The 25940-nt window shown below is 44.6% G+C and overlaps 1 protein-coding gene and 1 pseudogene across 4 annotated transcripts; both read right to left on the minus strand.

Annotated features, from left to right (window-relative positions):
- Positions 1-1103: 1103 nt before the first annotated feature.
- On the minus strand, positions 1104-23369 carry LOC115128357 (zinc finger protein 878-like). 4 transcript variants are annotated; one of them, XM_065017729.1, is made up of 11 exons: positions 23265-23369; positions 22991-23079; positions 22359-22770; positions 19528-19617; positions 7705-7907; positions 6527-6631; positions 6353-6445; positions 4694-4804; positions 4422-4545; positions 2904-3878; positions 1104-2769 (listed from the first exon to the last, which is right to left on the minus strand). In XM_065017729.1, exons 3-11 carry the CDS (start codon positions 22450-22452, stop codon positions 1340-1342), a joined length of 3225 nt encoding a protein of 1074 aa, XP_064873801.1. In that variant the 5' UTR covers positions 22453-22770; positions 22991-23079; positions 23265-23369; the 3' UTR covers positions 1104-1339. The 4 variants fall into 4 exon arrangements, with proteins under 4 accessions (XP_064873801.1, XP_064873802.1, XP_029513996.1 ...); XM_065017730.1 differs by having other exon boundaries at positions 19505-19617; XM_029658136.2 differs by lacking the exons at positions 19528-19617; positions 22359-22770; positions 22991-23079; positions 23265-23369 and adding an exon at positions 17284-17923.
- Positions 23370-24261: 892 nt separating this feature from the next.
- LOC115128358 (chromodomain-helicase-DNA-binding protein 4-like) overlaps positions 24262-25940 on the minus strand; it is a 31854-nt pseudogene continuing 30175 nt past the window's right edge.

Below are 25940 nucleotides of genomic sequence, written 5' to 3' on the forward strand. Positions count from 1 at the left end.
ATGTAGGTGTTTTTTGCCATGAACTCGACTGTTATCCATCAATGTCCATGAGAAATAGAACCCATTAAAATATTTAAAAGCTTTCTTCATTATTTTACAGTCCTAGTTCATTTCTCTCTCTTCAAACGTTTTTTTTCATAATTATTGTATTTATTATTTTATTTAAGATTTTCTGTGTGTCCCTGATGTCACTTCCCACCCTGTTATTTTGTTGTACTGCTCCTTTAAAACAGACCCTTCCTACAATGCCACCACATAGAGCTTGCCAGCTTGTAGTCCTTTAAAGCAGACCTTCCTATGGGGGAAAATTAAAATGGGGAAAGAATAGGGTTTTGGGTTAAATGCCGATAAACGCTGAAAATAAGGTCGGAGGTTAACACAGGCTTAGGAGATCTTATATACGTTTTGTTTATTATTACATAAATGTTTCAAACCTCAATGTCTAGTTAGCTGACAAAGATTATCTCATAGAACAAAAACAGGTCAGATCTCCTAAGCCTGTGTTTACCACAGACCTTATTTTCAGCGTTTATCCAAAACCCCTACAAAAGACACCATTAATTCCCCCCCCATAGGCTTTGTCCCAACGAACCATGGAGTTAGTGCCTACAAAACGACACCAACACTTACTATTTCTCTCTATTCAGGAAGTGTCATACTTTTTTGGTGGGAAAACAATGGTGCAAAGCTAAATAAATAAACACGTATCTATTTTTCCATGTTGTTATTCTGTATGTCCCACTCAAATTCCTCAAAATGTTAAAACGTTTGATAGGGAAGTTCAAATCCGGTTCAAGTGTTCACCATTATGCTACCTCAATCTTGCTCCCTCACAGAGCTATGGCCAATTTAGGCTCCAAATTTCCAGTTATGTTGACACTGTTAGGATTATGTACCTAACCGGTTGGAAAATGCACCTAAACATTTAAGTGCCCGAGCTTGACCAATATGTTTTTCATAAAGTCAAACATGTCATTTTTCTGATAGAATACAACAAAAAAATCTAAAGATACTTTTCCCACCAAAAGTTAGAAGGTCCAAAAGGCACCGCAGACTAGGAATGACCCAACTAAATAACTAAAATAACCAAACGCTATGCCCAGGCCTTTAAAAAAACATTTAATAACAGTCACATACATAACACGTCCTTTTAAGTTGTTTTTTTACAAAATCCATCATTAGAACAAAAAACAAACAGGCTACTACTCCGTGGTTTATATTGTTGTTGTCACTTTGTAAAGTACTTTTTCTTAACTTCGTATTATTACTTGACGGGACGCACATCTTAAAATGTGGCTTACAGGAACAGGTCTAGTTCTGTCAGTCAGGAAACCCCTTATTATAATGATGTGTTATGTAGGGGACTTGTGTGCCTATATGAACACCTCTTGGTTTGTTGGTGTACCCTCAAATGCCCTTTACGGTTGAATGCCATGTCACACACTTGACATTTAAACGGCTTCTCTCCAGTATGGATGAGCATATGTCGTTTTCTATCTTTGCTGACATAAAAGCGTTTATCGCACACGGTGCACGGATACGGCCGCTCCCCTGTGTGTGTCCGCCGATGTATCTGCAGATGACACTTCTGCTTAAAACTCGTTCCACATTCTGGGCACTTGAATGGCCGTTCTCCAGTGTGTGTCCGGGTGTGCAATCTCAATTCAACTGTAGATTTGAAACCTTTCCCGCAGAGATCACAGAGGAACGGTCTCTCGCCAGTGTGGATTAACATATGCCTTCTTAACCATACCAACCGAAAAAACTTCTTCCCACAGTCTGGGCAGATGAAAGCGGCATCTCTGTGATTTAACATGTGTTGTTTCAACAGTTCTTTTCGCTTGAAACTTTTCCCACAATGGGAGCAGGTGTGGAGTTCTCCCTCAACATGAATCTTAGAGTGTTCTTCCAGGGTTTTTGCATCCCGGAAACCTTTTCCACACTCAGCGCAGCGGTACGGTTTATCCCCTGTGTGAATTCTCTCATGAACAGTCAGCTTGTCGAGTGATAAGAATGAGCGCTGGCACAAAGAGCACTGGTAAGGAGTGGACTCATTCCTCTGATGTAAGCGCAGCTCAGTTAACGAAACAAAAGTCGTCTGACAAGAAGGGCAGGGGAACGGCCCAGTAAATTGATGAGTACGACTGTAGTGGCTCTTCAGGTCCATGCACCGAGAAAAGATCTCTTCACAAAAGGAGCACTTGAAGACGTCAGGGCACTTGTTGGGGGTCGAGTTCAGTCCGGCAACATTTCCATTTGACCCCAACTCCTTCCTTTTTTTGACGGCATCACTTGTAGGACGACCTCTTTTTTTACTCTGGTCTTTCTTCAAATCACGGAGGTACCCAAAACCCTTCATACACAGAGGACACTTATAAAGGCTTCTGCCTTTGTGAAATACAATAAGACGGTTTTTCAACACACACTGAAATTCAAAGGTCTCATGGCATAGATGGCATGTTTTTGGATCAGTACTTGCATTACCGGACTCTCCCGAGATCCTGTCCTTTCCATGCTGATGTTCATTGACCTCCTGTTTCATCATCTCCTCACAATCATTCTGCCAATGTTTTTGTAAGTCGTCCGGATGTTCAAAGCCTTCCCCACACTGGGTGCACTGGTGAGGGCTCTGCTCAGTGTGAGATCTCATGTGTGTTGTCAAATCCTTTGCTTCAACAAAACTCTTCCCACAAAAGGAGCATATTTTGGCACGTTTGCTTCTTTTAGAAGACTGCCCCGTGGTATGGGAAGCAGGACGAGGATCACCACCTGGTGGTGAGAGGAGGATACAGAAGGTAGTCACTCACCCCTAACTTGAGACTTGGAATGACATTTTCCACACACGTAAAACGTCCATAAATGAATATATTGTTCTAAGTGATATATCAAAATGTTTTACTCACCGGTCATCAGAAGGGTCTCATCAAGTTGCGTCAACATCACTACGGGCTGAAGGTCCAAATCTGACGTGTCTTCGACCATCTGTTCGCAACGGTGGGATATTCCTCCGATTTTCACCCTGCTGTCACTCTGAGGGCTGTGAAAAGCCTCATCCCCTTTCCTCGCGTCTGCTCTCACTCCTGTGAGTGTCTTGTGCGTCTCCTTTCCGAAAGCCATTTCCTCGTGTAGATTCTCTAACTTGACATCCACAGAAGGCCCTTCATCCTGATCGCAGAACATGACTTCTGGATCCGAAACCTTGGCCGTTTCCTTCGACTCAGGCAACTGGGTATCAGTTGCATCAGGCGTGGTGGCGAGAAAGGTGTGCAGTTCAGAAAAGAACGGACAGGTCGCTCGGCCACTACTGCTTGGGTTCCTCAGTGCTCGTCTGTAGCTGTGCTTCATGTCCTTTATCTTTGTTTGACACTGCTTCCGAGTCCTTTTGACGCCAAGCTCCTTCACCTGCTCTGAAATGTCGCCGTACACATGTTGTTTTCTGTAACTCCGTTCCATCTCCCGAAGAATCGGTTTCTTTGACCATACAGAGATCAGCGCTTCCGTTTCCGTTGGGGTCCAGGTCCATCCGACGTCGTCTGCTGTCATCGATGACGTTGAGGACATGTCTTCTCCATCTACAACCTCGACCTGTAAAACATTATAAGGCAACTGATGCTGCAGTCTCTCCTCATAGTTCTCCTCTCCCCATTCTTTGTTCCTTCTATCCGTCATTTCCACTGTCTTCTTAACCGTGTCCAAACTCATCCCCAGCGCCTTCTCTGCATGATCTTGCTCTATCAAAGTGTCCCTTTCTTTTCTGGGTGCACATGTGGCTACAGACTGGCTATGTGAGCGTGCTTCATCAATGTCCATTTCCACCCTCTCCGAGAACTTGTGAGACAGTGAAGAGAGGATGAAATCATCAGCACAAGATGAATGAGCTGAAAGTGGAAAAGAGAGAACAATACAATGTCTTATTGTGATTGCTACATGTTTTTTTTTATACCTTTAAATCCATTACATACCCATTGATTCTTGAAGACTATAACTTATAAATGCTTCATGAGCTTAGTTCAACTGTCGTACCCATATCAGAACCCCAAATATAAGATTGTTTGTAAAAAACGCAATTGTAAAACACCGTATAGCCTCAAAACCTGGTTAAAACTATTTTGGTATCACAGATGGTCAGTCCTCCGTTTAGGAATATGAATGATTTAATCTTTCCAGCCCCATGCCTCAGCTCTTTACCAAATCGATATCTTGAAAAGAACATATTAAGCGTAAATGAATGCAGAGCCACGCTGCTTCCGCCCAGGTTTCCTTTCAAACACCAGGAACATCTCACGCTCTGCAAACGTTACACGTCCAGTGTAGCAGGCCTGTTCATCTCTGAGCAGGTGGTTACAAACATGATTTAAAAATGTTACAAAACATTTATTTTCTACTGTTATGAAAACAGAGCCGGGGGAAAAAAAGCCTACCATTAGTGAACAAATGGCCATGGCATCTGTGGTGTTGGAGGAGAGTCTTCAAAGGCTGAGGTTGAGTCACAGACTGTGCACACTCCTTCAGCATAGAGGGGGCAGGTCTGAGCCAGGACGCTGTCTGAGAACGGGAGGTGGTTTTAAAAATGTGCCACAAATTCAATTGACCAAGTAACAACAAGAATGTATGTTATACTCAGCAATATGACGACATCAATTCAACAATCGGCCAAGGCTGACACCGCCGGCTCTTCCCAAATCGCTCATACCTGTTGAAATGTTGGTGTTGGGAGCAGTTTCTCCAGCCTGGAGAGGAACTCCCACATCAGAGTCTGCAGTGCCGTGTCATACATGGGGCCAAATTCCTCTGGAAAAACTTCCTAGAAGACACATTAAAGTGCATCTGAGTGGTGTGCAACAGATGAAATGCATTCTTAATTGAGTGTGAGGCATCCTATTGACATCATTAGTAGCTGTACATTGTTGGATTCTAGCTTGAAATATACTTCTTCATGTTTCCATACTAGAACTTATTGATTGAACTTCTTGTTTCTAAGGAGGGAGGCAAAGGGAAATAGTTAAGTCTGATAAGGCAGGCCAGCAGCAGGAGGAGCGAAGATTGTCAAGTCAACTGATGAAGTGAGAGGAAACCTCTGGGGGGGCAGAGGGGCCCACCACAACAGCCCTCCTACTACAGTCCTCTCACATACCTTCACTTCCACACACACGGAGGTTCTAGCGTCCGGCAGTGAGAGGACCCAATTAAGGTCCTGCCTAGCAACAGAGAAGTATTGGCTGTCGAGACGTGCAAAGAGTTGACCCCGCCTATTAGAAGGTTATAAATACATGTGCTTGTGTAATCATGCCTCGTCTTCGCAGCTGTATGACCCAGTGGGTAAATGAACTTGGTTTGAGATTTTTCCTAGTTGTCCGTTTGAGTTTTTAACTCCATTTGTTCAGAACCTAACAACGTCAACTCAATATTAGCTACAAGTTGCGATCCGGCAGTACTGAGTAGTGGGAGTGATGAGGATTTCAATGGAATACCATTTTTTGTAGTTTTGTATTTTATTAGGCTCCTCATTAGCTGTTGAAACGTGACATAATACAGAACATTAATAGACAAGAACAGCTCAATGACAAAACTACATACATCTAAAAAGCGGCTCAAGTAGCCTACATATCAATACATACACACAAACTATCGAGGTCCAATAGGGGAGAGGCGTTGCGCCGCGAGGTGTTGCTTTAGCTGTTTTTTTTTTAACCAGGTTTGCTGTTCATTTAAGCAATATGAGATGGAAGGGAGCTCCATGCAATAACGGCTCTATATAACACTGTCCGCTTTCCTTTCATTTGATTTGTTCTGGATTTGGGGAGTGTGAAAAGACACCTGGTGACATGTCTGGTGGGGGAACTGTGTGCGTGTCAGTGCTGTTGATTATGTTAACATGAATGTTCAACACAAGCGTTTTCAGTCAGTCTCTCCTCAACTCTTAGCCAAGAGAGACTGGCATGAATAGTATTTATATCAGCCCTCTGACGTACCTAAGACGTACCACTCTGTTCTGGGACAGCTGCAGCTTAACGAGGTCTTTCTTTGCAGCAGTTGACCTTATGACTGGACAATAATCACGTTAAGACAAAACTAGAGCCTGCAGGACTTGCTTTTTGGAGTGTGGTGTCAAAAAAGCAGAGCACCTCTTTTTTACGGACAGACCTCCCCCCATCTTTACAGCAGTTGAATCTGTATGTTTTGACCGTGACAGTTTACTATCTAAGGTAACGCCAAGTCATTTAGTCTCCTCAACTTGTTCAACAGCCACACCATTCAGAATGAGGACAAGATTGTGCACACACACACTGCGGTTCAGTTTACCTCCTTGATTTCAATGTCAGTTTAGCAGAAAAATTGTTCTCACACCAACCTGGAAGAAGTGTTCCCTCTCAAGTGGGTCATCTAGAAGAGTTTGGACAAGTTCCAAGAAGTTTGACTCTGATGCCTCCACCTCTGTATCTATCTACAGAAAGTATACATAACACAGTAGGTCAATTAACCTGGCCGGCAGAGTTACAAGTCTTGATCACAGACTGGCACTCACCTCCTTTTCTCTATGAGTGATGATGCAGGTCCTCATCCTGCTCAGGTGTGGCTGGATGGTCTCCGGGTCGGCTGAATGATCAGAGCGACACAACTCCAGAACCAGCTGTCAACAAACAGGTAACACTGAAACATTTTGGACGCAAACCAATCTGGCAGTGAGTACAATATAGGAATATTACAGTCGGTGGTATATCCTAAAGTACAGCCGAAGCCTGTATTAAGAGAAGCCACGTCACTCCGTCGTCATATTGGCTACGCCCACAAGGTGCTTATTTTCATTGAGAAGACCACAGCTGTTTGGCTAGCATGGGCACCTGCGTGCGAGCTAAATCAAAACGTCAATACAATACAGCATAGAAAGCTTCTGTTTAGTGTCTTGCAACAATTAATGTTGTTGTTATTTGATAAAATTACTTATCCGACTAGTCCTTCTCCTGCGCCTATCCATCCAGACCTTGACAACAGGCGGCATGATCAGAGTGTGCGGCTAATATGATTGGCCATGTGGGACTAGCACAACCTGCCTCGCCTCCTGCAAAGCCCATTGTAAATCAGTTATACGGCATACCTTCACTTAGTCATAGAAATATGGTAGTGTTGTAAGGGCCCTTACTTTAGTCAGCAGCATACTACCCTGCATACCACTGCTGGATTGCTTCTGAAGCTAAGCAGGGTTGGTCCTGGTCAGTACCAGATGCTGCTGGAAGTGGTGTTGGAGGGCCAGTAGGAGGCACTTTCCTCTGGTCTAAAAAAAAATCCCAATCCCTCAGGGCAGTGATTGGGAACACTGCCCTGTGTAGGGTGCAGTCTTTCGGATGGAACGTTAAACGGGTGTCCTGACTCTCTGAGGTCATTAAAGATCCCATGCCACTTATTGTAAGAGTAGGGGTGTTAACCCTAGTGTCCTGGCTAAATACCCAATCTGGCCCTTAAACCATCACGGTCACCTAATAATCCCCAGTTTACAATTGGCGCATTCATCCCCCTCCTCTCCACTTTAACTATTCCCCAGGTCGTTGCTGCAAATGAGAACGTGTTCTCAGTCAGCTTACCTGGGAACATAATGAATAATAAATACTGTAGAGGACGAAACAAACATCGATTTCTGTAGGGGGATTTTGACAACACCAGGTCACCCAATTTTCTACCTCAACCACACCCCTCTTAATTTCTCACCTGTGCTTGCAGTCCCATAACGAGCTGGGCTTTCTCTCTGTAACTCATCAGATCAGGGGTTATCTCCAACACAGTGGTCACAAACTCCTCCACCAACCCGTAGTCCATTGTGTCTCTGCGCTGAACAACTTGCCATAGAGCTGCGGACACCAGCCGCAGTGGAGGAACCAGAAGACGCAGAGACGACAGAGGAAGAGGAAGACCTGGTAGGAAAGAAACACTTTGTTGACGTTCCAGGTCACACTTTTCTGAAATTGCAGCGTACAGATGAGCAGATCTCACACATCCCGGTGATGTTTTGTTGCTGGCTAGCTAAATGTGGGTGGCAGTAGCCTAGAGATTTACCTTCCACTGGACAGGTTATATATCCTATAACTACTTAACTATAACTACTTCTCCACTTTCATAGTGAAACAGACTTGAGCCTACATGAATATAGGTAACTAAGAATTTTTTGTTTGTTTAAATAGAGCCTGCATTCCACTTACATGTAAGTACATGCCTTTATTTGATACTTCTCAATATAACAACTGACCACATACTGTACCTATACTGCAGTAAATTTAACATAATGAAGGTTTTGGTTTTCAGATGAAAGAAAGATTTTTTTTTAAACCTCCCAACCTTCGTTAAATTGAAAATATATTGCTTGTGGTGCCATTCAACTTTCTAAATCCTGTAGTCACCCTTCCAGCGGGATCAAGATCAACGGCATCAAAACAATCCTAATCACAGCCTTTGGGTTTTGAAAAATGCAAAAACAACATTTATTCCTGAATAAAAGGTCAGATTGGATTACCAAATATGAATCCCTATTCTGAGAATCAGCATAACATTTTTCTGTGTTGAAATAACCCATTCTAACATTTAATTCAATTCGATTTCTAAAACTAGTTTTGAAAAACTGGGCCCTGCTGTTGTGTTCTTGAGCAAGGCACTTAGGCCCCCCCCTATACTGAAAAAAAATATGAAACGCAACATGTAAAGTGTTGGTCTCATGTTTCATGAGCTGAAAGTAAAGATCCCTCACAAAAAGCTTACTTGTCGCCAATATTGTGCACAAATTTGCTTACATCCCTGTTAGTGAGCATTTCTCCATTGCCAAGATAATCCATCCACCTGATAGGTTTGGCATATCAAGAAGCTGATTAAACATTATGATCATTACACAGGTGCACATTGTGCTGGGCACAATAAGGCCACTAAAATGTGCAGTTGTGTCACACAACGCCACAGATGTCTCAAGTTGAGGGAACATGCAATTGCCATGCTGACTGCAGGAAGGTCCACCAGAGCTGTTGCCAGATAATTGAATGTTAATTTCTCTACCATATGCCACCTCCAACTTAATTTTAGAGAATTTGACAGTACTTCCAACCGGCCTCACAACTGCAGACAATGTGTAACCATGGACTAGAGGTCGACCGATTATGATTTTTGCCGGTTATTGGAGGACTAAAAAAAGCGGATACCGATTAATCTGCCTTTTTTTTTTTACATGTATTTATTTGCAATAATGACAATTTTCAACAATACTGAATGAACACTTATTTTAACTTAATATTATGCATTATGCATTATGCAATTTAGCCTCAAATAAATAATGAAACATGTTCAATTTGGTTTAAATAATTCAAAAACAAAGTGTTGGAGAAGAAAGTAAAAGTGCAATATGTGCCATGTAAAAAAGCTAACATTTAAGTTCCTTGCTCAGAACATGAGAACATATGAAAGCTGGTGGTTCCTTTTAACATGAGTCTTCAATATTCCCAGGTAAGAAGTTTTAGGTTGAGATTATATGAATATTTCTCTCTATACCATTTGTATTTCATATACCTTTGACTATTGGATGTTCTTATAGGCACTTTAGTATTGCCAGTGTATCTTCCATCCCTCTCCTTGCCCCTACCTGGGCTCGAACCAGGAACACATCGACAACAGCCACCCTCGAAGCATCGTTACCCATCGCTCCACAAAAGCCGCGGCCCTTGCAGAGCAAGGGGAACAACTACTCCAAGTCTCAGAGCGAGTGACGTTTGAAATGCTATTAGCACGCACCCCGCTAACTAGCTAGCCATTTCACATCGGTTACACCAGCCTAATCTCGGGAGTTGATAGGCTTGAAGTCATAAACAGCAGCTGCTGGCAAATGCACGAAAGTGCTGTTTGAATGAGTGCTTACGAGCCTGCTGCTGCTCAGTCAGACTGCTCTATCAAATATCAAATCATAGACGTAATTACAACATAATAACACACAGAAATGCGAGCCTTAGGTCATTAACATTACATTTACATTTAAGTCATTTAGCAGACGCTCTTATCCAGAGCGACTTACAAACACGGTCAAATCCAGAAACTATCACTTCAAAAATAAAATGCTTATTCTTTCAGTGAAATACGGAACCATTCCGTATTTTATCTAACGGATGGCATCCCTAAGTCTAAATATTGCTCTTACATTGTACAACCTTCAATGTACATTTCATTACAGTACAACGGTTTGATTTGTTTGATCGTAGCTAGCTACATAGCCGTCTCTGTATCAAAGATAATTGTGTAGTCTAGAGCGATTTTCTAGGTTACCTAGCCAGCTATTGTCGTTCTTTTAACGCAACGTAACGTAATCAACAACGCAGCCACTGCCAGCTAGCCTACAAAGTCAACAACGCAGCCACTGCCACCTAGCCTACTTCAGCAGTACTGTATCAATTTTAATCATTTTAGTCAATAAGATTCTTGCTACGTAAGCTCAACTTTCTGAACATTCGAGACGTGTAGTCCACTTGTCATTCCAATCTCCTTTGCATTAGCGTAGCCTCTTCTGTAGCCTGTCAACTATGTGTCTGTCTATCCCTGTTCTCTCCTCTCTGCACAGACCATACAAACGCTCCACACCGCGTGGCCGCGCCACCCTAATCTGGTGGTCCCAGCGCACGACCCACGTGGAGTTCCAGGTCTCCGGTAGCCTCTGGAACTGCCGATCTGCGGCCAACAAGGCAGAGTTCATCTCAGCCTATGCCTCCCTCCAGTCCCTCGACTTCTTGGCACTGACGGAAACATGGATCACCACAGATAACACCGCTACTCCTACTGCTCTCTCTTCGTCCGCCCACGTGTTCTCGCACACCCCGAGAGCTTCTGGTCAGCGGGGTGGTGGCACCGGGATCCTCATCTCTCCCAAGTGGTCATTCTCTCTTTCTCCCCTTACCCATCTGTCTATCGCCTCCTTTGAATTCCATGCTGTCACAGTTACCAGCCCTTTCAAGCTTAACATCCTTATCATTTATCGCCCTCCAGGTTCCTCGGAGAGTTCATCAATGAGCTTGATGCCTTGATAAGCTCCTTTCCTGAGGACGGCTCACCTCTCACAGTTCTGGGCGACTTTAACCTCCCCACGTCTACCTTTGACTCATTCCTCTCTGCCTCCTTCTTTCCACTCCTCTCCTCTTTTGACCTCTCCCTCTCACCTTCCCCCCTACTCACAAGGCAGGCAATACGCTCGACCTCATCTTTACTAGATGCTGTTCTTCCACTAACCTCATTGCAACTCCCCTACAAGTCTCCGACCACTACCTTGTATCCTTTTCCCTCTCGCTCTCATCCAACACTTCCCACACTGCCCCTACTCGGATGGTATCGCGCCGTCCCAACCTTCGCTCTCTCTCCCCCGCTACTCTCTCCTCTTCCATCCTATCATCTCTTCCCTCTGCTCAAACCTTCTCCAACCTATCTCCTGATTCTGCCTCCTCAACCCTCCTCTCCTCCCTTTCTGCATCCTTTGACTCTCTATGTCCCCTATCCTCCAGGCCGGCTCGGTCCTCCCCTCCCGCTCCGTGGCTCGACGACTCATTGCGAGCTCACAGAACAGGGCTCCGGGCAGCCGAGCGGAAATGGAGGAAAACTCGCCTCCCTGCGGACCTGGCATCCTTTCACTCCCTCCTCTCTACATTTTGCTCTTCTGTCGCTGCTGCTAAAGCCACTTTCTACCACTCTAAATTCCAAGCATCTGCCTCTAACCCTAGGAAGCTCTTTGCCACCTTCTCCTCCCTCCTGAATCCCCCCCCTCCCTCTCTGCAGATGACTTCGTCAACCATTTTGAAAAGAAGGTCGACGACATCCGATCCTCGTTTGCTAAGTCAAACGACACCGCTGGTTCTGCTCACACTGCCCTACCCTGTGCTCTGACCTCTTTCTCCCCTCTCTCTCCAGATGAAATCTCGCGTCTTGTGACGGCCGGCCGCCCAACAACCTGCCCGCTTGACCCTATCCCCTCTCTTCTCCAGACCATTTCCGGAGACCTTCTCCCTTACCTCACCTCGCTCATCAACTCATCCCTGACCGCTGGCTACGTCCCTTCCGTCTTCAAGAGAGCGAGAGTTGCACCCCTTCTGAAAAAAACCTACACTCGATCCCTCCGATGTCAACAACTACAGACCAGTGTCCCTTCTTTCTTTTCTCTCCAAAACCCTTGAACGTGCCGTCCTTGGCCAGCTCTCCCGCTATCTCTCTCAGAATGACCTTCTTGATCCAAATCAGTCAGGTTTCAAGACTAGTCATTCAACTGAGACTGCTCTTCTCTGTATCACGGAGGCGCTCCGCACTGCTAAAGCTAACTCTCTCTCCTCTGCTCTCATCCTTCTAGACCTATCGGCTGCCTTCGATACTGTGAACCATCAGATCCTCCTCTCCACCCTCTCCGAGTTGGGCATCTCCGGCGCGGCCCACGCTGGATTGCGTCCTACCTGACAGGTCGCTCCTACCAGGTGGCGTGGCGAGAATCCGTCTCCTCACCACGTGCTCTCACCACTGGTGTCCCCCAGGGCTCTGTTCTAGGCCCTCTCCTATTCTCGCTATACACCAAGTCACTTGGCTCTGTCATAACCTCACATGGTCTCTCCTATCATTGCTATGCAGACGACACACAATTAATCTTCTCCTTTCCCCTTCTGATGACCAGGTGGCGAATCGCATCTCTGCATGTCTGGCAGACATATCAGTGTGGATGACGGATCACCACCTCAAGCTGAACCTCGGCAAGACGGAGCTGCTCTTCCTCCCGGGAAGGATTGCCCGTTCCATGATCTCGCCATCACGGTTGACAACTCCACTGTGTCCTCCTCCCAGAGCGCTAAGAACCTTGGCGTGATCCTGACAACACCCTGTCGTTCTCAACTAACATCAAGGCGGTGGCCCGTTCCTGTAGGTTCATGCTCTACAACATCCGCAGAGTACGACCCTGCCTCTCACAGGAAGCGGCGCAGGTCCTAATCCAGGCACTTGTCATCTCCCGTCTGGATTACTGCAACTCGCTGTTGGCTGGGCTCCCTGCCTGTGCCATTAAACCCCTACAACTCATCCAGAACGCCGCAGCCCGTCTGGTGTTCAACCTTCCCAAGTTCTCTCACGTCACCCCGCTCCTCCGCTGGCTTCCAGTTGAAGCTCGCATCCGCTACAAGACCATGGTGCTTGCCTACGGAGCTGTGAGGGGAACGGCACCTCAGTACCTCCAGGCTCTGATCAGGCCCTACACCCAAACAAGGGCACTGCGTTCATCCACCTCTGGCCTGCTCGCCTCCCTACCACTGAGGAAGTACAGTTCCCGCTCAGCCCAGTCAAAACTGTTCGCTGCTCTGGCCCCCCAATGGTGGAACAAACTCCCTCACGACGCCAGGACAGCGGAGTCAATCACCACCTTCCGGAGACACCTGAAACCCCACCTCTTTAAGGAATACCTAGGATAGGATAAAGTAATCCTTCTCACCCCCCTTAAAAGATTTAGATGCACTATTGTAAAGTGGCTGCTCCACTGGATGTCATAAGGTGAATGCACCAATTTGTAAGTCGCTCTGGATAAGAGCGTCTGCTAAATGACTTAAATGTAATGTAAATGTAAATGTTATGTCATAATTATGTACAATTATGTTCTGGTAAATTAATTACGGCCTTTGTTAGGAATAAATGGACTTCACACAGTTAGCAATGAGCCAGGCGGCCCAAACTGCTGCATCTACCCTGACTCCTTGCACGGAACGCAAGAGAAGTGACAATTTTCCTAGTTATAAGAAATTCATGTTAGCAGGCTATATTAACTAAATATGCAGTTTTAAAAATATATACTTGTGTATTGATTTTTAAAGAAAGGCATTGATGTTTATGGTTAGATACATTGGTGCAACGACAGTGCTTTTTTCGCAAATGCGCATGTTAAATCATCACCCGTTTGTCGAAGTAGGCTGTGATTCGATGAGAAATTAACAGGCACCGCATTGATTATATGCAATACAGGACAAGCTAGTTAACCTAGTAATATCATCAGCCATGTGTAGTTAACTAGTGATTATGTTAAGATTGATTGTTTTCTAAACGATATGTTTAATGCTAGCTAGCAACATACCTTGGCTTCTTGCTGCCCTCGCGTAACAGGTAGTCAGCCTGCCACGCAGGCTCCTTGTGGAGTGCAATGTAACGCAGGTGGTTAGAGAGCTGGACTAGTAACCGGAAGGTTGCAAAAACGAATCCCCGAGCTGACAAGGTAAAAATCTGTCATTCTGCCCCTGTTCCTAGGCCGTTATTGAAAATAAGAATGTGTTCTTAATTGACTTGCCTAGTTAAATAAAGGTGTAAATGAAAAATAATAATAAATAAATAGGCAAATCTGTGTCCAAAAATACTGATTACCGATTGTTATGAAAACTTGAAATTGGCCCTAATTAAATCGGCCATCCCGATTAATCGGCCGACCTCTACCACGGACAGCTGATAAAACTGACGAGTATTGCTGTCTGTAATGAAGCACATTTGTGGGGAACAACACAGTAAATCTCATGAAATTGTTGCATGTTGCGTTTATATTTTTGTTCAGTATATATCAGTATACCAAACATTAAGAACACCTTCCTAATATTGATGCACCATTCTTGAAACACAAGGGACACTGTTGAGTGTGAAAAACCCAGCAACATTGCAGTTCTTGACACAACCCGAAGCGTCTGGCACTTCAAAGGCACTTCAATCTTTTGTCTTGCCCATTCACCCTCTGAATGGCCCACATACACAATCCATGTCTCAATTGTCACAAGGCTTAAACCAAAAAAAAAAGTGGATTAAACAAGTGACATCATTTAGGGATCATAGCTTTCACCTGGTCAGTCTGTCATGGAATGAGCAATGGAATGTTCTTAATGTTTTGTATCCTCAGTGTATATTCCCACACTATGAGGTAGGAATAATACTGTGACAATGTGAAAATTATGATAATGCCCTTTAGTGTAAAAGCTGTATGAAAATAACACCTGAAATTTCAGCCTGTTTTGGTGGGATGGAATTTTGGTCACCTTGATATACTCATTTCTTGACAATGGCTCACCGCTCTTCGTACTCGACGACTTCAACCTCCCAACGTCTGGCTTCAATTAATTTCTTTCAATGCTCCCTTTCCCATCCTTGCCTCTTTTGACCTCACCCTTTCCCAGTCCCTTCCCACTCACAAGGCAGGCAATACTTTTGCCCACTAATCTCACTGAAACCCACCCCCAGATACCCAGATGGCAATGCACTGTCACAATCTTTGCTCTCTCTCTCTCCCATCCTATCATATCTACCTTCTGGTAAATCCTTCTCCCTCCTGTATCCTGATTCTGCCTCTTCCACTCTACTCCCCTCCCGCATCCTATGATTCGCACTCAGTGGAGACTGGTGGGAGGAGCTATAGGGGGATGGGCTCATTGTATTGGCTGGAGTGGAATAAATGGAACGGTATCAAACATATGGAAACCACGTGCTTGACTCCGGTCCTTTTATTCCATTCCAGCCAAAAGAATGAGCCCATCCTCCTACAGCTCCTCCCACCAGCCTCCACTGCTCACACTGTCCCCTTTCCTCCCAGCCAGCTTGGCCCTCACCTCTGTGGCTGAGTGACTCATTGCAAGCTTACAGAACAGGGCGGTTGGCAGCTGAGTGAAAATTGAGGAAAACTAAACTTACAGAGGACCGGTCATTCTTTCCCACCCTCCTCTCTAGCTTCTCTTACTCTGTATCCATTGCTAAAGCCACTTTCTATTTTCAAAATGTCAAGCTTCTGCCTCTAACCCTAGGATACTCTTTTCCACCTTCTCCTGTTTCCTTAACCCCCCCCCCCCCCCCCTCCCCCCTCTTTCTGCGGAGGACATGGTCAATCCCTTTGAAGAGGTTGACACGACATCCGCTCCTCACGAAACCAACACTCGGCTCCTCTGACTTAAAAAACTACAAACAGGTATCCCTTCTTTCTTTTCCTTCCAAAACACTTGAGCATACTTTCCCTGACCAACTCTCTCGCCATCTCTCTCTCAGAACTATCTTCTTGACCCTAACCAGTCAGGCTTCAAGACGAGTCACTCAACCGGAGACTGCTCTTCTCTGTGCAACGGAGGCTCTCAGCGCTGCCAAAGCTGACTCTCTCTCCTCTGTTCTCATCCTCCTAGATGTATCCTCTGCCTTTGACACTGTGGACCACCAGGGCTGGGCGTCTCAGGCTCTTTGATTGCATCCTACATGGCAGGCCGCTCCTATCAGGTGACCAGGGCTTGGTTCTAGGCCCTCTCCTCTTCTCTCTATACACCAAGTCACTTGGCTCAGTCATATTGTCACACGGTCTCTCCTTTCATTGCTATGCGGATGACACTAGGTGTTTTCTCCCCCCCCCCTTCTAACATCCAGGTGGAAACACGTAGAGTGCCTGGAAGATATCTCAGCTTGGGTGTCGGACACCCACCTCAATCTCAACAAGATGGAGCTGCTCTTCCTCCTGGGGAAGGTCTGCCCTCTTCAAGACCTCTCCATCACGGTTGACAACTCCACAGTGTCCCCCACCCAGAGTGCAAAGAACCTGGACAACACCCTGTTGTTCACTGCAAACATCAAAGCAGTAATTCGCTCCTGCAGGTACATGCTCTACAACATGGGTTGAGTATGACTATACCTAACACAAGAAGCAGCGCAGGTCCTAATCCAGGCACTTTGATATTTCGATTTTTTTTAAATGGCTGTATAGGACCTTTAACGTGTGTGTCCGGGGTGTTGGGAAAGGCTGAGGACGAATGTCCATTCTAAACAAGTGACAAGGGTGGGTATAATTAAGTATATACAAAGTTGTATAGCGGCAGAATAAGATACCAGGTAGTGAGTGGGCTATTGAATTACGTGTTTCACTCGCCACGTTTATTCCTAAAACGTTCTGTCCTCACTCTGGACAAACGTTAAGAATAAGCTACGTGGTGAGTTGATGCCTGTTCGGCAACTAGTTATCTAGGTGAATTGATCAAGCTACTTTGTATGCGTTGTTTGTTGGCAACCTTGTACTTTAGGCGTTTTTGGAACGTTCTACAAATTATACCCACCCATATCCTGGCCTAAATTGTGACATCGCTCACACACTATAATTCAGACATTTACCCGGCGACAACAAAACTCCTGAAAATCTTGATGAAATATAAAACAATGTTACTCCATTTTTTTGTAATTTAAATCTATACATAGTTCAAGAAAGCAATTAGCGATGATGGTGTGTCACTGAAAACTACACATTTAACCTTTGCTTACCATCTTCCTCGTCGCCAGTTTCCTTGGACTCAGTCAGATCAGGCATGGCGGCGAGAAATTCGTCCAGTTCGGAAAATAATGGAAAGGTTGTTCGGTCACTACTGCTTGGGTCTCTGCGTGTTTGTCTGTATCTCCACTTCAAGGCCTTCATCTTATTTTGACACTGCTTCCACGTCCGTTTGACACCAAGGTCATTTAGCCGCTCCGAAATGTCCCTGTAAACATGTTTGTTTCTACACGTTTGCTCCATTTTCAGAATATTCTGTTCGTCTGACCATACGGAGATCAGCGCCTTTGTCTCCTCCGGCGACCATTGCCATTCGACATCGTCTGCCAATGCCATTGTCGACAATGTTGAATTAGTTTTGTTGATGGTAGCCTACAAAATCTAGTAAGTTAGCACATGGTTAATATCAGTGGTAGTAGTTACATTCAATACCTTTGGTCGCCTAAACAAAGTGGTGGGCTACTTCCAAACATGACGTCATCTACAAGAAGCAGTGGTCGAGTTCCAGGTGGTCCTCTTTGAAGTCGTCCTGCGTATCTGAATATTGCCATATCGAAAGATGTTAGGAAATAGAACGAAAGGAATACAAACGGACTTGCCGAAGGACAGCATCCGTTGGCCGTTTCTCTGCAAAAGTAGATAGTATCAATCCAATCATAGCAAATGTATTCTGTAGAACAGGTGATGTCTGACATAATTCCACATTACTGGGAAGCATTTCTGCTCCACATTGTATGTATATTATGTACTTTGAAAACTTCTCTGGAGTGCCTTCTGAAAACCTTGACACGGAGGTGTGTCACCGGGGCCGAGCTCCCTGACATCCAGGACCTATATGTCAGAGGGAGGCCCGAAGAATACACCCAAGCCATACACTGTTCACTCTGCTACCTTCCGGCACATAGCCTCAGGAAGTAGGGGTGCTGCAGTAGTGCACTGGGCCTTTACTAGTCCTGTATAATCGGACCGAGATAGCCATCTGTAGTGCAGGCGGGGGAAAAAGTTGCAGCACCCCCAAACTGCTTCCTGTGGCTATGGACCCAGAGCGTCGGTTCTTGGACCAACAGGCTCCAAGACAACTTCTAACCCCAAGCCATAAGACTGCTAAATAGCCATACTGCTATATAGTCAATGAATGGTACACAAACTATTTGCACGGACTATCTTGTACTGATCCTATGCACACTTACTAGACTTTACTTGATATTCACACACACACTACATTGACACTCCCACACATTACACTCATCATTTGCTGTTTTTATTTTATTTGACTTGTATTATTATCTATCCTGATGCCTAGTCACTTTACCCTGACTTCATGTACATATCTAACTCAAATACCTTGTACCTCTCTGCACATGGATCTGGTACTGGTACTCCCTGTATATAGCTCCATTCTTGTGTTTAATTGGAGCCTAATGTGAGGGACATGTAATCTGATGTATAGCTATTATTGGCAGGTGGGCAAACTCTTTGTTGGTCTGTTAACTTCTACCGTCTGGTGATGTCGCCAGGCAGTCCAAACCCGCTGCCTTGCAAAACAAGACATTTCAGGCGGTCTTTTTAAAACAGCTCTTACACTAAAAGGGCACTATCATTTTCACAAGTTCAGTGTTATTCCAACCTCATACTGTAGAAACAAATACAGTATATATGAACCACAGGAAAATCACGTTTTGGACTGCACTGCCCCTTTAAGAGGATCAACTGACCTTATGGTCACTGAGCTGAGATTCTTTATCATGTGTGCCTCTGCTTGAGAATGAGCTAAACTCTGAAAATCTAAATGTGGTCAAGAAGTGTCAAAACAGGACGTGTATCATTTCTCAATTATATACACATTCGGATATTCTGGATTGTATCATATGATTTAAGAATTGTGCATCCATTGATTTGGAAAAGTGGAAAATACGCAGACATTGCCACACCTGAAATGGTCAGTACAGATACAAAACCGGTTAATATCGATACAATATTGTATTTTGTTGAGATAGTGACACTTTTGATATTAACAAACTGCTGTATTGTTGTATATTGTGCATCCGGAAAGTATTCAGACCTTGACTTTTTCTACATTTTGTAACGTTAGTTGTATTGTCAAATTGATATTTTTTTTTATTTCTCCTCATCAATCTACACACAATACCCCGTAATGACAAAGCGAAAACAGGTTTAGAAATTGTTGTAAAAAAAAAACTTAAACAGAAATACCTTATTTACATAAGTATTCAGACCTTTTCCGATGAGACTCGAAATTGAGCTCAGGTGCATCCTGTTTCCATTGATCATCCTTGAGGTGTTTCTACAACTTGATTGGAGTCCACCTGTAGTAAATTAAATTGATTGGACATGATTTGGAAAGGCACACACCTGTCTATATATGGTACCACAGTTGACAGTGCAAGTCAGAGCAAAAAAACAAGCCATGCGGTCGAAGGAATTGTCTGTAGAGCTCCGAGACAGGATTGTGTCAAGGCACCGATCTGGGGAAGGGTACCACAACATTTCTGCAGCATTGAAGGTCCCCAATAACACAGTGGCCTCCATCATTCTTAAATGGAAGAAGTTTGGAAACACCAAGACTCTTCCTAGAGCTGGTCGCACGGCCAAACTGAGCAATCGGGGGAGAAGGGCCTCGGTCAGGGAGGTGACCAAGAACCCAATGGTCACTCTGACAGAGTTCCAGCGTTCCTCTGTGTAGATTGGAGAACCTTCCAGAAGCCACTCCTCAGTAAAAGGCACGACAGCCCGCTTGGAGTTTGCCAACATTCACCTAAAGGACTCTCAGACCATGAGAAACAAGATTCTCTGGTCTGATGAAACCACGGCTGAACTCTTTGGCCTGAATGCCAAGCGTCACGTCTGGAGGAAACATGATGTGGGGATGTTTTTCAGTGGCAGGGACTGCGAGCGGCAGGGACTGTGGTTCTATGTTTTATGGGAAAGATTAACGGAGAAAACTACAGAGAGATACAGTTGAAGTCGGAGGTTTACATACACTTAGGTTGGAGTCATTAAAACTCGTTTTTCAACCACTACAAATTTCTTGGAAATAAACTATAGTTTTGGCAAGTTGGTTAGGACATCTACTTTGTGCATGACACAAGTCATTTTTCCAACAATTGTTTACAGACAGATTATTTCACTTATAATTCACTGTCTCACAATTCCGGTGGGTCAGAAGTTTACATACAATAAGTTGACTGTTCCTTTAAACAGCTGGGAAAATTCCAGAAAATGATGTCATGGTTTTATTAGCTTCTGATAAGCTAATTGACATTATTTGAGTCAATTGGAGGTGTACCTGTGGATGTATTTCAAGGCCTACCTTCAAACTCAGTGCCTCTTTGCTTGACATCATGGGAAAATCAAAAGAAACCTGCCAAGACCTCAGAAAACAAAATGTAGATCTCCACAAGTCTGGTTTATTCAAACGCCTGAAGGTGCCACGTTCATCTGTACAAACAATAGTATGCAAGTATAAACACCATGGGACCATGCAGCCGTCATACCGCTCAGGAAGGAGAAGCGTTTTGTCTCCTAGAGATTAACGTACTTTGGTGTGAAAAGTGCAAATCAATCCCAGAACAACATCAAAGGACCTTGTGAAGATGCTGGAGGAAACGGGTACAAAAGTATCTATATCCACAGTAAAACGAGTCCTATATCAACCTAACCTGAAAGGCTGCTCAGCAAGGAAGAAGCCACTGCTCCAAAACCGCCATAAAAAAGCCAGACTACGGTTTGCAACTGCACATGGGGACAAAGATTGTACTTTTTGGAGAAATGTCATCAGAACATTGTCATCCCGTCATCAGAACATTGTCATCAAGTTGGGTCAGCAGCCCTACGGGCTTAAGGTCTAAATCACACGTCGTCAACCACCTGTTGGCAACAGTGTTTTTTCCTTCCAATATTCATACTGTGACGTTGAGGACTGTGAAACACCTCATGGCCCTTTCTTTCTACCGTTTGCTCCCTGGTGAGTGTCTTGAGTTTCCCTTTTCTAGAAACCATTTCCTCATATAGATGCTCCGACTCGACATCCACAGAAGGCCCTTCATCCTGATCTGAAGACATGACTCCATCTGAAACCTTGACAGTTTCCTTGGAACCAGGCATATTAGGAATGCCACTACTGCTAGGGTTCCTCAGTGTTTGTCTGTAGCTGTTCTTCATGTCCTCTATTGTAATTTGACACTTCCACCCTCTGAGAGCGAGTGAGACAGAGAAGAGAGGAAGCAATCATCGACACAAGATGACCTGAAAGGAAAAATAAAACATATGCAATCAAATATGTCTTTTCTTTTTATTATTTTTAATCTTTACCCCCTTTTTCTGACCAATTGTCTCCTCGCTGCAACTCCCCAATGGACTCGGTAGGCAAAGGTCGAATCATGCATCCCTCGAAACATTACCCGCCAAACCGCGCCTCTTAACACCCGCCCGCTTAACTCGGAAGCCAGCCACACCAAGGTGTCGGAGGACACACTGTTCACCTGATGACCGAGGTCAGCCTGCAGGCGCCCGGCCTGCCACAAGGAGTCGCTAGAGCACGATAAGCCAAGTAAAGCACTCCCGGCCAAACCGTCACCTAACATGGACAAAGCTGGGCCAATTGTGCACCGCCCTATGTGACTCCTGATCACGGCTGGTTGTGCTAAAGCCTGGGATCGAACCCGGGTCTGTAGTGATGCCTCTAGCGCTGTGAGGCAGTGCCTTAGATCGCTGCACCACTCGGGAGGCCCAATATTGGTCTTTTCTAAACTAAAACAAAAACATAATTGCCTAATTTCTCTGAAAAGGAATGCAACTACACTCTCCACGCTGTCAAATGTCCATTGTGGTAATTGTTTGACTGCTAACATTAACAGAGGCATGTCTTACAGATCAAAACCACTCCATCAGTCTTCCAGACACATGTGGTCTGCGGCCGGTATAACAAGTGTCATTGATTAGTGGGAGCTTTTCAACTGTGGCTGACATGTGTGAGTCTCTAGCAGGTGGTATGCAACTATGATTATTTGCCACTTATGAAAACAGAGCTGGGGGAAAAAAAGCCTACCATTAGTGAACAAATGGCCATGGCATCTGTGGTGTTGGAGGAGAGTCTTCAAAGGCTGAGGTTGAGTCACAGACTGTGCACACTCCTTCAGCATAGAGGGGGCAGGTCTGAGCCAGGATGCTGTCTGAGAACGGGAGGTGGTTTTAAAATGTGCAACATATTCAATTGACCAAATAACAACAAGAATGTATGGTACACTCAGCAATATGACAACATAATACACAGTGGGGCAAACTTCCTGTTAGTACTACCAGACAAAGACATCAGAAATTCAAGACTGCCACAATTCTCTCTTCCCAAATTGAACCTATCTGTTGAAATGTTGGTGTTGGAAGCAGCTTCTCCAGTCTGGAGAGGAACTCCCACATCAGGGATGTGTCAAACATGGGGCCGGATTCCTCTGAAAAACATCCTAGAAGACAGAACATCAAATTACAACTGGTGTTTTGGTCAGAAGCAATCACCCGCCGTCGTTATGGCACGTTTCCTCTGTAATGCATAAAAGTTGAGGTTCAGCAGTACTGAGTAAGCCAGTAACAAGGATTTCAGTGGAATAGACTGCACATGCACTGCGGTTTAGTTTACCTCCTTGATTGAAATGTCTGTTTTAGAAATATTGTTCTCACACCAACCTGGAAGAAGTGTTCCCTCTTTTTTGGGTCATCTAGAAGAGTTTGGACAAGTTCCAAGTAGTTTGACTCTGATGCCTCCACCTCTGTATCTATAACACAGTTAGTAAATTAACCTAGCCAGCAGTTACAGTGGTAAGGGAAAAGTTTGTGAACCCTTTAGGATTTTCTGTATTTCTGCATAAATATGATCAGATTTTAATCAAATTTCTAATAATAAAGTGAACCCGATTAACAAGTCAAACTCTGTGCGGTTGTTTTGAAAATAGAAAGTTACCTATTATTTGAAAGCTACAGGCATTGTTTTTTGGGAAATCGATAGCAAATCCTACTACTGTCATAACAAACCGCCATGCTGAGAAATAAGTTCAGACATTTTGGGACAGTGACTCACGCAAACCAGATGCAGCTGGTTTCAAGTGGCCAAGAGACATGTGATCTCCTATTGCTATCTAGAGGGCAAACTGGGAATCGGCTAGAGGATATATTTACATCAATGGTTAGATGGAGCTTTCAGCTTTCTCCTCACATATATATGCTTCCTGTGAGATGAAGGTGTGGTACGTTGCACAAGCCCTGCACTTTTAAAGTGGCTGTGTTCCAATGGGAATTTGTGCATGTTTAGAGCACCACTGTTAGGTAAAAGTTCTGACATTCTAATTTATTTTGGAACAGCAATTGGTGACATATTTGATCTCAAACCTAGACTTTCAAATCTCTTATTCCCCAACATGGGGACAATTGGGGGTGGACCCCTCACCCCCTGAAAAATAAAACCCCAAGTAAATGTACTTTGTTTGTTGGGTCTGCTGCATCTTGGGCTCTGTAGTAGTCACATTGTTTCCGACACCTTTATCTGAATCCCAGTGTTGACCTTTTTAACAGTACTAATCATGTGTGTAAGACTTAGTTTTGAAACCAAAATCTACTTAATGAGCATTCATATATTCACTCTGAAGTGCCAGAGTGCACTCTGGGCCTTTGTAAGCCTTCATAAAATCATAGCTTTTAGAGCGCACGCTGGACGCTCTGGCCAAGGAGCAGGGTTGATCGGAGCGTTCTTGACCTCAAGGCAGTCAAGCACATTTACATTTACGTCATTTAGCAGACGCAAGCTAACTTTGGCCAGCTACTTCCAGACATAAATGAGAGAATACCCCACTGACCATTTTACTCACCCTGTTCTGTATATTTTCACTAGACTTGCTTATACACCATTGAATCACCCCCCCCCACCACACACACAAAATCACACGATAAAAAAAACAAACAAAAACCTTTATTACATTTTTATTTAGGTCCCAAAAAAACCATCATAATAACATTATATCAATAATATTAATAAAGTCAAAACAAAAGGAAAAATTAAAATAGCTATTATTTCCACAGTGTCCAGGAGTCAGCCTGTAGGAACGCTGCAAGTCCATATTATATAAAGGGCCGTGGTTTCAAGCTTGGGCGCATCATCGTCTGCTGTGCCGATCAGGAATGTAGAGGTGGTGAGGTTCAAGGGGGCTAAGCCAGGCTACTGTTGCGACAGCTGTAGGAGAAAGAACGCAACAAGAACATTACAAAACGTGACAAGACTTGTGCACAAAACCTTCACACATCCCTCACTGGGGTGGGCGCTTACCTGCGGTTGTTGAGGCTGTGGTTCGGGGCCTCTGCTGGCCAGGCGGCTGAGGATGTTCCTCTCGGACATCTGGAGTCTCACTGCGACCGGGGGTATCCGGGCGATGGTTGCCGGGAGACGGGTCACGTCTGCTTTCATGTCACTGAGCAGCTCCTCCAGCTGTTTCAGCACTGAGAGGGGAAAGAGAGAATGAGAACCTGGAAGTGCTTGCCAACATACATATGCCTATATACAGTGTATATACAGTGTATTCAGAAAGTATTCTCCAAATGCTCTTACATTACAGCCTTGTTCTAAAAGTGATTAATGTTCCTCATCAATCTATACACAATATCCCATAATGACAAAGCAAAAGACAGGTTTAGAAATTGCTGCAAATGTATTTATATGAAAAAAGAAAAACAAAGCAGAAATACATTTACATTTAATTATTCAGACCCTTTGCTATGAGCCTCGAAATTGAGCTCAGGTGCAACCTGTTTCCATTGATCATCCTTGACGCTTCTACAACTTGGAGTCCACCTGTGGTAAATTCAATTGACTGGACATGATTTGGAAAGGCAACACCTATCCATTTAAGGTCCCACAGGTGACAGTGCATGTCAGATTAAAAACCAAGCCATGAGGTCGAAGGAATTGTCCGTAGAGATTCGCGACAGGATTGTGTCGAGGCACAGATCTGGGGAAGGGTACCAACAAAAAAAAAATGTATGGAGAATTGAAGGTCCCCAAGAACAGTGTCCGCCATCATTCTTAAATGTAAGAAGTTTGGAACGACCAAGACTCTACTCTTCCTAGAGCTGGCTGCCAGGTCAAACTGAGCAATCGGGGGAGAAGGGCCTTGGTCAGGGAGGTGACAAAGAACCCAACAGTCACTCTGACATGGCTCTAGAGTTCCTCTGTGGAAATTGGAGAATCTTCCAGAAGGACAACCATCTGTGCAGCACTCCACCAATCAGGCCTTTATGGTAGACTGGCCAGACGGAAGCCACTCCTCAGTAAAAGGCACATGACAGCCCGCTTGGAGTTTGACAAAAGGCACCTAAAGGCTCTCAGGCAATGAGAAACCAGATTCTCTGGTCTGATGAAACCAAGATTGAACTCTTTGGCCTGAATGCCAAGGGTCACATCTGGAAGAAACCTGGCACCATCCCTACGGTGAAGCATGGTGGTGGCAGCATCATGCTGTGGGGATATTTTTCAGCGGCAGGGACTGGGAGACTAGTCAGGATAGAGGGAAAAATGAACAGAGCAAAGTACAGAGCGCTCAGGACCTCAGACTGGGGTGACACTAAGCACACAGCGACAATTAGCACACAG

The sequence above is a fragment of the Oncorhynchus nerka genome, linkage group LG4 (genome assembly GCF_034236695.1).
Source record: "Oncorhynchus nerka isolate Pitt River linkage group LG4, Oner_Uvic_2.0, whole genome shotgun sequence".
NCBI lineage: Eukaryota > Metazoa > Chordata > Actinopteri > Salmoniformes > Salmonidae > Oncorhynchus > Oncorhynchus nerka.